This window comes from Sander vitreus, chromosome 22 (genome assembly GCF_031162955.1).
Source record: "Sander vitreus isolate 19-12246 chromosome 22, sanVit1, whole genome shotgun sequence".
Lineage (NCBI taxonomy): Eukaryota > Metazoa > Chordata > Actinopteri > Perciformes > Percidae > Sander > Sander vitreus.
The window spans coordinates 11,981,550-11,997,028 of NC_135876.1; the positions used below are offsets into that span (position 1 = coordinate 11,981,550).

Below are 15,479 nucleotides of genomic sequence, written 5' to 3' on the forward strand. Positions count from 1 at the left end.
AATGGGGTATTTTGACATAGCCTTATTTTATAGAAAACATGTCATAAAGTGATGTGGGCTTTGGACAGAGCCAAGCACACAGGAGAACAATGAATACCTTTTGTGTGAAGAAAATAATAGAGAAATGGTTGGGTTGGTTAGGGACTCTAATCACTAACACGTGGCCACTGATCTTTATATTCCATTTTCTTTTCTTCTCCTCTCTCTCTCTCTCTCTCTCTCTCTCTCTCTCTCTCTCTCTCTCTCTCTCTCTCTCTCTCTCTCTCTCTCTCTCTCTCTCTCTCTCTCTCCCTGTCTCTCTTATCCCTCTTAATGTGTTTTTCTCTTCTCTGCTCTGTCTAGTTTCTTTCTGTCCTCCCATCAAATCATTGTCTTCCCTTTCTTCCTCTCTATCTCATTTTCCCTCCATACACTTTCTATTTCCTACAGTAACATTCTCAATCCTACACTCCATTTTCTCAGCCTGTCCCCTCTTTCTTTGCAGACCTCATTATCTTTTCTTTTTTTTTGTTCACTCACATTCCCACCCTGAAATATATTTTCCAAAGTTTAGCCAAAGTTTTAAAAAGTTGCACTTTATCCCTCCTCATTCAAACAAAGGACGTCACAGTACTGCAGTACAACTGTGCTCTGCCTTGCTGCACAATTAACCACTTTCCACCCTCCCTTTCCACCCACTGCTTTTCACTCTCTGTCATCTGGCAAAGTTGTTTGATGTCTCTAGTCATTGCAGTCATCCATCGATAATGGCGGTCCGCTTTTAATTAAATTACTTTGTCTTCATCCGCTCCCTTTGCTCCATGACAGAAAGATGAAGTACAAGCAGAGGGCTAACCAGCTGTTTTTTCTCTGCTCCCTTTTTCCGACAGCCTAGCATCTTAATTAATTAAGGTATTTTACTTCCTGTTAATGTGGTTGTTATGAAAAGCAGCAACTTTGATAAACATACTCTTACATGTTCTCTCGGGTGCTGGAACACACAAACATAATGAAAGTGTTTAAACACGCATGTGCAGAACAAATTCTGTTATGTGTACGCGCCCACCCACACACTCTCCCACACTGACAGTAAGACAGAGGAGAGATGTTCTCTTGTTTGATGCTCTGCTTTGCCTTCACTTTTGTTTGTGTGTCATGCCTGTCACCAACTGCCCGTCACTTGTCCAGAATCACACTGTGTCTCCGTTACTCATGCTCAGAACTCTGGTCTTTCCTCCTGTGTTCTGAAAAATCTCCTTTTTGTACTCTCTCACACATTTTTCACTTGTTCACTTTATCATTTGTTCCTGCTGTTGCTCTTTCTTGCTCACTTGCTCTTTCTGCTTTCCCCCGCTGCTGTTCACTCTTTTCTCTCATCTGACTCATTTTCTACCCAGTCAGGCAGTAGAATTAAACGTCCAATTTTTCCCAGCTGGGCCATAAAAGTTAAACATATTTTTTGTATCATTACACACACATGTACATATACAAGTACAAATGGTCACACTCCAGTTTAAATTTGTTTTCACATTTTTACTTTTTCTGGATTATACATACTACAGTATACTGTATGTATGTTTTCACGTTAACTCACCACAAGTGCTGGACAGCCTTGTGACTTGTTCAGTTAGGTAAGCTCATATCTATATATATATATATATATATATATAAAGTCTAAGAAGAGATGAACAGAGGAGAAAAATGACTGCTGGTTGGTTCCAGTTCAAAGCAGCCAAAGGGAGCTTTCATACTTTCACTTGTGTGTGTGGTCTGGTCTAATGTCTCATAGCTGAGGGTTACTTAAACAGTGTGAACGGAGGTGTGTGAGTTGTGATACAAGACACATATACACACATTAGCTGATTCAAAAGGCAGCCATTTTTGGCAATGGCTCCCAGAGGGCCCTTCCTGGTTTGATTTTTTTTCCATTATGTTCCCCTGCCTTTCCTTAGTCAGTGCATTGCTGTTGGTACATCCATCCATGCCCCCCATCAATTTACTTTTAGTGGCTTTTACTAAATGTTCATTGTTATTGGTTTTGGTGAAAAATGGGCAATAACTGGCTTTGTATGGTCACTTTGTTAGCAGCCTACAGAAACTGCTTTTATGCCAACAATTGATACAAACTTTTGTTTCGCTTGTGTGTGTGTGTGTGTGTGTGTGTGTGTGTGTGTGTGTGTGTGTGGGTGCATGTTAATACACAAATACATTTATATGCACTGTTATGCTTGTGTGTGATAATATTTGTTGTCCTAATCAGTACTGATATCAGTACGATTCCCCTAGAACACACACTCGAACTGTGCTACCACTGCACGGTTATCTGTGTCATCACAGATAGCTCAAACCTTGTTTTGCAAGCTTGGAGAAACTCCAGCCATGTTTTTCGTCTTCGGTTGGCTCCTTTTATCTCAGAAGGATTCTCTCCGTGTGAATTCCATTTGGCTAGTGCTGCTGACCTGTGAAGGGCACCGCACAGGAACATTTTCACCGGGGTAGCTTTCAGGTAGCAGATTTATCTGATTTCTGACATGCTGCTTGTTCAAAATGCCAGTGTCTGTGTTGCCACAGGAACTGGTCCCAATATAAATGCATTATGAGGATATATTGTAGAGTAGCCATAGGGGATAGAGGTTTTCCTTACAGACAGATTTCAAGCCATTAGCCATTGCAGAATGAGCTGATAAATTGCCAAGATATATCATCAAAACCAGTGAATTTCCCTTGTGTGGAAAAATCGGATTGGATTTTCTGCCTTTTCTATGTTCATTAAAGGATGTTCGATCTGTCTGACAGATGATTTTATTAATTAATGTAATTTTGTATTCATCCATTATTTGTTTAAAACATCAAACAAATAGCGAAAAATATCCATGAAATCACAGAAGCCAAGGTGCTTTTTTCAAAGCACCAAGTCTTCACATTAAGAAGCTAAACCAGTGCATGTGTGCTATCTGTGGTTGATTACAGACTGAAACAGTCAGTTATCAAAATTGTTGCAGACTAATCGATAAACCAGCACCATCTGATTCAATGATACATTTCTTATTTTTTTAATGTTAAAAAAACCACACACAGACATGCTCTATTATCCAGGAAGTAACCTGGTATCAGCAGCACTTTCAAGACTTTTATCAGCTTCAATGGAGATAAATCTTGGTGGCAGTGTTCCTCTAGTTTGAGCCTGTGTTGCTTTCAAAGCGTTATTCACTCTGGCTTCCTTTTGTATTGTACTAATTCTCCATCCTTTGTCCCGAGCTCTATCTCCCGATTTTTTTCTCGGTGGTACTTGTTTTCCCCTTTACTTCATCTCTTCCTCAAAGGTGGCTTCTTTGACCTTCTCTGTTCCCCTGCCCCTCCCTGCTCCTGTTCCTCCTCTCCTCCCCGAACATCTGTGTGTGACAGGTGAGAGAACGGTGACAGTCCCCCGACACTCCACCCCTACCCTCCCCTACTCCTCCCACTTTCCCCCTCCTTTTTGCCTTTGCTGATGCTCCTGTTCGCTCTTACTCGCTCTCTTACCATCCATTCCCCCACCGCCAGCCTCCTCTTTCTCCACAACCTCTTCTCTCTTCTCCCCCTTCTCCCTCCGGCTTTCACCTTTCACTGCACCACTGTGCTTTTTTTTTTTATATATATATCACTCTTCACCCCACTCCTAACCTCTGTCAAGCTGCCCCATCCTCCCCTCTCACCTTTTCTTCTTTTTCCAGCCCTCTCCCTTCCTCTCCAATCTATAACAGCATTTGCCCATCTCACGTCTCTGGCCCCTTCTTTTTTTTTTGCTCCTTCCCATCATTTTTTTGTGTCTTTTGTTCCTCCTCCGACCTCTGACATCGAGCTCTTTAGCGCACAGCTCTCTTCTCTCATTGCTTTTTTTAGTCCATCTGTCCCAAATGCTTGCCATCACTTTCACGATCTTTTGAACCTTTACATCTCTCTGGACATTTCAATCTATCTTTCTCTCTCTCATTCCCATCTGTTGCTTCTGGTAACCCTGTAACCATAACATGCCTTCTACTCCATGCCTTTTCAACCCCTTTTCCCCAACCACTACCCTGCCCTTTCATTCACCCCTTTAAGCCATGTTCAGACTGACGGGGGCACTTTTTCAAAAACACAGTCTCCTCATTCATTTCATTGAGACTTCGAAGTTGGGCTCTGTCAAATGAAAGCCTGAGTTGTCTGTCAAAAAAGTTGAACCTGGCTCAACTTTTGACGCAACACAATGCAACATTATCCAGCATTGCACTGCTCTGGCCAATCAAATAGGATGTGTTTCCTATGTGATTGTGGGTGATGGTGAAGCAGGGGGTTGGATGAAGAGCAGCATGCCAGGTCAGCCTGCCCTGGATGAATCAATTTTCAAGAAACACAAGACAATTTCATATCTGGTATTTGACATCAACATGGGTATGCTAGTAGAGTGTTAGAGGATATATATATATATATATATATATATATATACAGAAATAGAGCCGCAGATCTTGGCTTTACTTTCAAATAAATTGAAACTGATATATATCAGCACCACTATTATTGAGGAATGTGCAGTAATGGCCTCCTACATTGCACATACAGTATATTCTAACTGTTCCTCTCTCACTTTTTTCTATTGTCCTGAACTCTACCCAGAACTTTCCTAATCGTTGCTTCCTGTATCATGTCATTTAAACTCACCTGCAGTCTAATTCTCCGTTGGTATCATCCCCATTCCAGTGTTGAACGGGTTCAGTTTATCTCTTTCTCCCAAGTTTCTCATCCTTTTCCCTCCGCTCTGTCGTCCTCCCCTGTTCACTTTTGGCCTCATCTATCACCTTCTTTACCATAACTACATTGCTCCCTTTCTCTCCTTTTTTCATCCCATCCACATTATATCTCATCTCTGGCCTCCCCAGTACCAGAGCCATAACATCCCTCTTCTCCTCACATCATCCATCTCTCTTGCTCGCCCTCTCTCCATTTTTCTGCCACTACCCTTTGCCTGTCACCTCCTCAACACATACCTTCTCTTTATACTTTCCGACACCCCATCCTCTGATCTTGTTCATAACGTCACACTGCCTTGGTCATTGTCCACTCAGCTTGCTTTCTTAATCTTTATTTTCTGTTTTCTGTCTGTTTACTTATCACTATCACTCGCCACCGCCAAACCCAATGCCTTACCCTCCATCCCCTCCTCCCTCTCCCACTTTTGATAGTATTTTATCCCCCCAAGGGAATGGCTTAGCTGTAACGGGTTTTTGAGGTATTGACGTTTTCGCTGATACGGGCCTGGTTATCTGTCAAGGCCGAGCTGGAGTGTAATGGTTCTGTAATTGGATAAGATATAGGATTTTTGCCAGGGGGGGATACATCGCAAACTGCCTCACCCTCTATTTTATCATATGACTATCATCTTTCATGCCTACTCCACTGCGCTTGGTGCTCCTCTCCCACTCTCTTGTACTTTTTTTGGTCTTACTATCTCCCTTTATCTCACTTTGTGCCCATGGTTCTGTTCTCTCTCTCTCTCCCTGTCATTTTTAAATCATTCTCTCAAGTCATTCTCCTTTACTTGTGCTTTCAGCCAGTCACTTTGTTATCTGTGTTTGTGTCCTTTAAAAAAAAAATCCATCACAGAGAATCAAAGAAGACGGCCGTGACATGGCCAGTTCGCAGTCCGTCCACCTCCCACTCTTCAATCATTTCACAGTCACATTCTATCACAGGCTCGGCTGTTTGTTTGTTTGCCCTAGTCTCTACATCTGGTTTATGCACATACATGCATTTTTTCTTGTATTTCTCACACTGGTTTGGCTGCTCTCACAGCCCACATACCATATTGGCATCACGCCTTTTCTTTTACTTTCGAATGGCAGATGGAATCAGGTCAGTGGGATCCTGTCCAGCATTTTGTCTTTCTTTTCTGTCGAGCAGTTGCCTTGCTCTTTTGTTTCTGCAACATTTAACCTAAGGCTCATGTAACCTTCAGGGGAGTTCGGCCTCTGCCTCAGGTACACTCCTGGAGGTGTGAAGAGGGGCAACTTTTGGAGGACACATGAGTCTGGCAATGAAGGCAGAGCCCTGAGGTCTGAGGCTGGCACAAGGACGCAGACTGCCACTGAGAGGATTATGATACAAACACAGCCATCTATTCCAACAGTCGACACTGTAGCCATGGGCAAATAGCATTGAAAGGCTCTCCTTTCATTTTTTTCAGAAATAGTCATTTTCTTCAAAGCAAAAGTTTATCTTGATAGAATGATTTCCAACTTCAGTGCACCTACCCTGTACTGTAACTTTAGAGCTGTGTTTTTCTATATATATATATATATATATATATATATATATATATATATATATATATATATATATATATTTGACAATATTCTAAAATGCAAAAAAGTTGTTGTGGAAGTCACTTTTTCACTTATTTACATATCTAAGCAATGTTTCATTCTTGTTTTTCCTTTTCCTGTGTAAGTACTTTGTGATAATTATATATCATCAGTAACACCGTTGTAATGTTGTGCTCATTAATTGTAAATGTGGCTTTCATTCGTGGCCAGTTTCATCTCTGAGCTGTAGCTGAACATATCTGTAGTTATGTGGGTGACAGTAGACTTGCAGCATTTTTTTTTAAATCTCATTTCACAGTATGTCTTGCATACCAATATTAAAAATGCAGTTTAACAGTGCCTGTCTTGGAGCAAATGTCTGGGCTGTTCTCTGCTGGACACTGACCATTAATAATAGGAAGGAAGTAGGAAGTAATTCCACATTCTCTTTGTAAAACATCCCGAGAGCTGGTTTGCCCTGAACAGCAGCAACTCAGCCTGCATGAAAAAACACATTTCCTGCTATTGGTTACTTTTAATTAGACCAAGGTCCAGACATTTCACTCCACAGACAGAAAGATACTGTTAAAGGCATATAAGATATTTCAGGACAACCTTTGACTTTCCACTCATTATAAAATGTCACTACCTCTGCAGGTGCTGGTGGATGGTCACCTCTGGACAGTGACCATTACCAGTGGCTACAGGTGGACCTGGGTTCCAGAAAGCAGGTGAGCGCCATAGCAACGCAGGGCCGCTACAGCAGCTCCGATTGGACAACGCGGTATCGTCTCCTCTACAGCGACACAGGAAGGAACTGGAAACCATATCACCAAGACGGCAACATTTGGGTGAGTGAATAAGACGTGTGTGTGTACTACAAACAGTAACAGCATCAGAGACGAAGCTCTATAGTTGGCTTTTTTTATATTGTTGGGTGATAATTGTAGATAACCATATCCAAAGTTATTAGCATAACATAGCATTGTTCTGGAAAAATATCTGGTTCTGGTTATGTTTTTTCTCAGATTTTATTGATTTTTGGTATAAACAATAAAGACCAAAGAACACAGCACAGCGTCAGTGGGGTACATGTTCTTAGTAATAATACTCAAATGTCTCTGACATCAAAGTTTCCGGTGGTGACTCTTCATTGTGATTGGTATTCTGTCCATTTTTCGACTACGTCCAGCCAGTTCCTCAGAGTGGGAGGGTCCTCTCTACAGTTTCTGGTGATTGCCTTCTTGGCCGCAGCCAGCAGAATTTTAACCAGGAATCCATCTTCATGTTGTACATTTTCCCCTGTCTTTGTCTTTGGTAGTTCATATCCCAGTATTTTTTTCAATTCTACCCACACATCATTCCAATAATTTCTGATTTTAGTACATTCCCAAAAAACATGGTTGTGACCTACATTCTGCTCCCCACACCGTCTCCAGCATGTTTGTTGTGTAGTTGAAAATTTGCTCTTTGTTTTGAGTAATAAAGAACCTGATCATATTTTTCCAGCAAAATTCTTTCCACATCCTGGAGCTGGTGGTGGTTCGCTGTACATCACATATGTTAAACCAGTCCTCCACAGTTAATGGTATTTTACTTTCTTTTACCCATCTGTCTCTTATATACAGTTCTTCTCTAGACCCTGGTACAGTGCTGAAACCACCTTTCCAGTATTGTTTCTATATGCTTACATAGTGTTATAGTTACTTTGTTCAGCTCCTGAGGAAGATCTGGTTTTATTTCTTTCTCAAAGAAGTCTCTAATTTGGTAATACCTAAACTGGTCGTAATCCTCCAGTCCATATTCCCTTTTCAGTTTTTGAAAGCTTTTAATTTTGCCAATTTTAATCAATTATTGTGCATATTGCTGTAATTCCCTTGTTTATCCATTGTTCATAAATACTATCCATTGTCCCTGGTTTAAATTTAGAATCACAAGTCATATTTCCTTCGTAGTATTTCCTAATCACTGTAAACCAGATTTCCAGAGTGAATCGAGTAATTGGATCAAGCATATTCTTATATTTTTTAAACACGTCCCTGTTTGCAATCATACTTTGGATATGGTAACCCTCTCTTTTTAATTCAATATCTTTCCGCCTTGCAGTATACTCAGGATCACACCAATATACCAAAGGTTGAATCTGTGCGGCATAGTAATATTCTAAGAGGTTTGTTAAGGCTAACCCGCCCCTGTCCCTAGGAATCTGAAGAGTTGCATACTTTATCCTTGGCCTTTTCCCCCCCCAAATGAAACGTGAGATTTTTTTGTTCCATTCTTTGAATTGTGATACGGGAATTTCTATTGGTAATGATTGAAACAAATCATCAATCATCAAACACATTCATCTTTATGATTTCTATTCTAGAGCTGAAACCAATGTTAGTGCCGACCATCTTTCCATATCTTTTTGAATGTCATGATTTAGAGTCCCATAATTCATTTTGTACAGTTTTGTTAGGTTTCTACTAATAATTATACCTAGGTATTTTATTTATTTTTGCTTCCCATTTGAATTTATATGCTTGCTGAATGGCTTGGGGTGGGGTATAGTTTGTGGGTAGTACCTGTGTTTTTGTCACATTGAGTTTATAACCTGACAAGTAAAAAATGAATCCAGTCTTTCCATAAGTCTTGGAAGATAAACATCCGGTTGTTTTAGACTGATCATAACATCATCTGCAAAAAGCCATATTTTTTGTTCCGTGCCCTTTACCTCTATCCCCGCTATACCTTCATCTTCTCTTATTGCTTGGGCCAAAGGCTCGATGAAAAACGCAAAAAGAGTCGGTGATAAGCAACAGCCCTGTTTGGTAGATCTTTCCAGTTTGAACCAGTTAGTGAGACTGCCATTTATTTTAATTCTAGCCTTCGGGTCTTGATATAGTGTTTTAATAATGTTTACTGAGTCTGTATTAAAACCAAATTTTTCTAAAGTAAGGTATAAAAATATCCAACTAACGCTATCGAAAGCCTTTTCTGCGTCCAAGCTGAGCAGCAGTGCATTTTCTCCATGTTTTTGTACTTCTTCAATTATATGTAAAGTCCTCCTTATATTGTCCTGTGTTTGGCATCCCTTAATAAAGCCACATTGATCTTCGTTAATTAGTTCTGTCATAAAAGTTTTGAGTCTCTTAGCTAGGATGGTTGTATATCTTATAGTCACAATTTAATATTGATATTGGTCTATAGTTTTCACAGAATTCCTTATCTTTCCCCTCCTTGGGAAGCACCTTGATTATGGCTTCTTTCCAAGAGAGGGGAATCTTACCCTTTCATTGAATGCTGCTAATAACATTGGACCCATTCCTTTTTAAACATTTTGTACCATTCGGCCAGGAAGCCATTGCCCCCCCCCCCCCTTCCAATTCCTTTGCTGTGATACATGCATTTATACATTTGTTTTGTTTATCTCCTATTGTTGGTAGATCTAATGAACTTAAAATGTTTCTTATTAATTTCTCATCTGCTGAGTCCGGTTGTGTATACAGCTTTTTGTAATACTTTTCAAATACTTTTTCTATTTTTCCTGGTTCAAATTCTAGTGAATTGGTTGTGTGATCTCTGATTTTATGGATTGTATTCATGAGTTGCTGTTTCCTTATTCGCCTAGCTAGTAATTTTGTAGCTTTGGAGCCTGATTCGTAGTAAGTCTGCTTCAGAAGTCTAGATTTCTTTTCCACTTCATCTCCTAGTAGCTCATTCACTTTTGTCTTCACTTCCTTGATTTGTTGAAGTAAACCTGCATCTATTGAGTCTTTATGTTGTTGCTCTCATTTTTTAAGCGCTTCAATCTTCTTCTGATATAATTTCAGTCTATTTTTCTTGTTGTATGCTGCTCGAGATATTAGTTTTCCCCGCATAACTGTTTTCATGGCATGGCAAAGAGTAGTAAAATCTACCTCCCCATTGTCGTTCTTTCCTGTATGCATTTATTTCTGTTTTGATCTCCTCAACAAATCCTGGATTATTTAGTACACTAACATTCATTCTCCATACAGTATTCCTTTTCCTGCTGATCATATTTAGTGTCAGGTGGAGAATACAATGATCTGAGATGTCTGCTACACCAATCTTACACTCTTCTATTCTAAATCTATCCGCTATGTTCATGAAAAAATAATCTATCCTTGTATAGACTGAGTGAGGAGCTGAGGAGAATGTGAAGTCCCTCTCGATTGGATGTAGTTCCCTCCAAACATCTGAAATTCCTAGCTCTGTTAATACAGTATTTAAGTATCGGGACATTGCTACTTTTCTTTGTACTAGTTGTGTGCAAATCCTGATTCAGTGTGATGTTAAAGTCCCCTCCACATATCAGTATCCCTTCTATTTCTTGAACAACAACTTCAAATAAATTCTTGAAAAAACTCTTATCACTGTCCGGGTGGGCATAGACATTGACGAGTGTAACTTGATTTTCAATTTTCCCCTTAATCAGAATGTATCTTCCTTCTTTATCTTTCATTTCCTTTAAAGTCTCAAATGTTATTGCATTTGAAATTAAAATCATTACCCCTCTTTTCCTCCCTTTTTTGTATGAGCTATAGTATGTATTTTTAAATCCCAATTTTTTTTATATTTTTTGTGCTCCTGATCCGTTAAATGTGTTTCTTGTAAAAAACTAACCTGTGATCCCTCTTTTTTCAGCTTTGCTATGACCTTCCCTCTTTTCTTTGGGTTATTTAACCCGTTCACATTCAGACCAGTGGATTCTGATCCTGGTCAGGGGCGTTTAGAACCGGATGCCTTTAGCCTTGAGGGTCTTTTTGATCTCCATATAGGCTCTGCGTTTCTGTACCACCTCAGCCGCGTAATCATTGTCAAAGAACAGGGGTGTGTTGCCAAGCTTAACCCGTTTTTGCCAGGCTTTCCTTAATATCATCTTCTTTGTGTCAAATTGGAGAAAGTTTATGATTGTAGACCGCAGAGTCTCACCGGGACCGGGTCTCCTCGGTGTGCTCGTTGAATTAGCAGGTTGGTCCCCACTGGTAGAGTTAGCTCTCTCTGTAGCAGCTCCTCGACAAAACAGATGACGGAGTCTCCCTCCAAGCCATCTGGGACTCCAAATATCTGCACGTTGTTCCTCCTGGACCTTCCCTCAAGGTCGGTTAGCTTTTCCTGCAGCTTTCTCTGCTCATGAAGGGTTGTCAACAGAGCATCTTTAGCTTCCATGTTGAATGACTTGAGTTCCTCGATGCGTGTTTGTGCCTCATTGAGACTTTTCTTCTGGTCCTGTAGTTCGTCACTGTTTGCTTTAAGTTTGTTGTTGACGTCTTCTTTAAAATTGGCAAACTCCTGTTTAAAGCTTGTGTCAAGGGCGTTATGTCATATTTCATTTCTTCTTTGAGTTCACGGATTTCTTTAGTGATGTCCGTCAAATATTTGTACAGTGCTGGCGTATTGTCTTTGGCTAATGCTCCGCCACCATTCCCCCCTGCTTCACCGCTTGCCTCCATCATGAAACTCTGCTTCTTTTCCTGTGTTGCTTCTTTTCCTGTGTTTTCGGATTTTTTTCGGCTTTTCTGACGGGTTCCCCCACTCATCCCTCGTAATATCTATTTGAATTTGGTTTATCGTTAATTGGGGGGGTTTATTTGTCTTCGACTGGTAGGAGCTACAAACTACGCCGCCATTCCTCTCATCGCTCCACCGGAAGTCCCACACATGTATGTTTTAAAAGGATAGGTAAGAAGGCAAATATTTGTATTATGATAGAAGAGAAAATGAAATGACACTGGGTAAAAAAATAAATACAATGTTTGTTTTTTTATCATTATCAATAAAATGTGAAGCTCCCTTTTCACCCTCATGTAACTCAGAGCAGAAAACCATGTGTGGGAGTGCAACAGCGTGTTTCACATACATATTCATCAATTAATTAGCTCAGTTCTTACCAAATGTAATATGTCACCCACAGACTTTATTCAAGCAATGAAGAGTTCTAGATGGAAAATACAGAATAACAGCATGTGGGAATGAGCATTAGCACTTTATCCCTTGACATTGTATTGATGTGATCTCTCTGTGGCTTTATCGTTTATCGTACGTCTCTTATTCCAAACCAGCAGACCTCCGTCACTGCACTGTTAGCAAGCACTTAAGTGGTCCATCTGACAATCTGTAATCATTAGCTAATGGCCCACACTATTCACTGTTGCTGTATGGTGAAAGGTGACAGGTGATAACAGACAGGCTTTCAGTAAGAGGACAGGAGAAATATAGAATAGCCTTGCATGAATAATGTTGATACAGCAAGCTAGTCAGCATAAATCTAAAACATAGAAGTAAAGTGGGGAGGCTGATTGCTTGTTTATCTGCCATTGTTTACCAGTCCATCTGATGCTCATCTGCTATAAGAGCATTAGGTATACTGTATGAACTCTACTTGGCTTTACTTTATTGGTAATTGTCAACACACATTAATTAACATCAATATGATGTAAATGTATCAAATTTAGCAAACAGGCTAACAAACAAGATATACAAATGCAGACAAAACAACATCAAGGACATATTGTATTGCTGCATGCAACATAAATTAAAAGAAAACCTAGTAAAAAAAACAGTAAAAACAGAGCATACATACAGCACCCGCATTATGTAAAAATCTGCCGCATTTTGTAATAAAAACCCTGAACGCAATGCGTTATATTTCTTTCTTCAATTTCTCTGCATTTTGTAATAAATTATTACATAATGCGGCGGTTCTTACAAAATGCGGGTGTTAAAAATTACCAACCAACATGGATTTCTTCATTCATTTTTTATAACATTGGCATGTTTATTTTATGAATACTAGCATTATTCAGGGTGACTCAAAGAAAGTAGCCTATATTTTTTTTTCCATTTAGGTTCCCATGTTAATGGGTTAGACAATTCATACTGTCCGTTCATAAAGCTTACATAAGCTCAGCTGAGTATTAGGTGGGACGCTGTGTCAGCAGCAGCCCAAAAGCCTGTGTTTGAAGATGTTATTAAAAGTAGGCTAATGACAGAACCTTTAAATTATCTGAGCCTAATGATCAAATAAAGAACCTGTCAAAAAAGGACTCACTATTTAGATGCACTCATACTTGCGCGTCATGTGACAGAAGTTCTCAGAAGGGATCATTAGAAAGAAAAGAGGGTAAACGAGTTGTTCCACACAAAAATGCAACTGCTGCTTCATTGTGTATAGCATCTTAAATATAAGAATACAGATTCAAATACTTTACAAGAAAATGACATGCAGTGATTTTGTTTGTTTCCTTCGTTTGTAACATAGGTTGTATTAAGTTTAGGGCTGTCAGCGTTAACGCATTAATCACGATGCGATTAAGGGCCGACGCGATGCGATTCATTTTTTTTAATCGCATGCCGGCATTTATTAATTTATTTTACACTTCACTCGGCTTTGCGTTGTGCCTAACAGGCTACTATTTTGACCCTTTGCAGCACCGTTACTTATCATCAAGCTGCCACTTCCTCGTAACACATCCTGCTGCTGCAGGTTGCAGGCATGATGGAGAAAGACAGCAGCAATGAAATCCTGGCGCTTTTTATTTTCCAAAACTCCCGGATGGCTCGTAGACAAGTCGAAAGCCACATGCACATTGTGTAAAGCCGAATTAAAATATCACCGAAGCACGTCAAGCTTGAGCTACCACCTACGAGCTAAGCATAGTAGTACAGTTAACGTGATGCTAGACCACCGGCCCTCGGGGGCGGGGGAGAGATGAATGTTCGGAAATAAGTGGTTGCTGTGGCCCGCCGTACAGGTTAGTTTGACCAGCGGGCAGCAGCTGTGGCCGGAGTGGGCAGCAGCGGTGGCCGAAGCGAGCAGCTGCAGCGGCCGTAGCGGGCAGCGGCCAGAGCGGGCGATCACGGGGGGACATCCTCAGCGGTGAAACGCGAACGGGGGCTGGAGTATAACCTAGCTAGGTGGAAAGCTAATGCTAGCCAGCCACCTGTTCAAGTTCCTGCTTGCAAGTGTTCGCTCATTAGATAAAAACTGGACTACATCCAACTTCAACGAAACTCCCAACGCGAGTTCAGAGACTGCTGTGTTTTTGTTGTTGTGGAAACAACAGTGTACCGGACTATCCAGCCTGTTTCTCTGTCGCCGGGTAACCGTGAAGATGGGCTGTGTTAACACGGACTTGTGCAGAAATAAGCTGCTCATTAACCGGTGATCACTGGACATCAGTGAGTAATCAACATTATTTAGGAGTTACTAAACACTATATTGACTCTAGTAAGGATATGGATTTTTAGTTTTTTAGTTAGATACTTGGAGGAATTGTGCAATAATGACAGATTCACACATTTTTCAAGTTCATAAAGTAACTTTCTTTGCATTCATTTGATTCCCAATCAAGATACACTGGTAAACATTGCTTTCGATTGTTAATATGTACTTAAAAACTAAAAGAATTTTAATCATGTGATAAAATATGCGATTAATCGCGATTAACTATAGAACTTCAGCAATTAATCACGATTAAAAACACATTAATCGTTTGACAGCCCTAATTAAGTTACATTGTGCTGTCTTCAAGCGTTGTTCAGTCTTTGGTGAAGGTAACTTCATGGTGATTAGTTTGATGTAATCCTGTAAAATGTAGTGTTATGTGAGAAACTAAAACAAAGTGGTTACAGTTGAAGTAGAAATATGTATTGCCCGATGGTAAAACTGTATACCGGGGTATAATTTTGGGAAGGTTTGAAGATATCAAAAATCAGAAAGCCTTCCACACAAAACTAGTTTAATGTTAAATGTTATTAATCTTCAAAGCAGGATTTAGATTTACAGAAATTTTAATATTCACAAGCATCTCATGCATCTCCTCCCGCAATTTTTCCTTCAAGACGTGCTGTTCGTCTTCATCGGGATCAGGGAATTTGCATAGGCCTACTGCTTTTCTTTAGGTTTAGGGTTAACTTTTACTTTTTTCACTGTACACATACATGGGGATATGGTGAGCTTGATGGAGTGAAATATTCTGCCCCGAGTCAGGCCCTCACAGCAGACCACACACACACACACACACACACACACACACACACACACACACACTCACATGCACCCACTCCAACCCAGTCTCACGGCAGTTCGTGAAATGGTCACGGAATTTGATTTGTGTACACAAACACGTTTATCTCGTTTTTTTTGTGATGGTCAGCACGTTTTTTAAACTA

General features: G+C 40.2%; 1 protein-coding gene across 1 annotated transcript in view; it reads left to right on the forward strand.

The window, feature by feature from the left end:
- Nucleotides 1-15,479, forward strand: part of cntnap2a (contactin associated protein 2a) — a 349,283-nt gene that overhangs the window by 148,077 nt on the left and 185,727 nt on the right. The window contains exon 3 of the mRNA XM_078280725.1: nucleotides 6,957-7,150. Coding sequence (XP_078136851.1) covers nucleotides 6,957-7,150 — 194 coding nt within the window. The remainder of the gene's footprint in view (nucleotides 1-6,956; nucleotides 7,151-15,479) is intronic.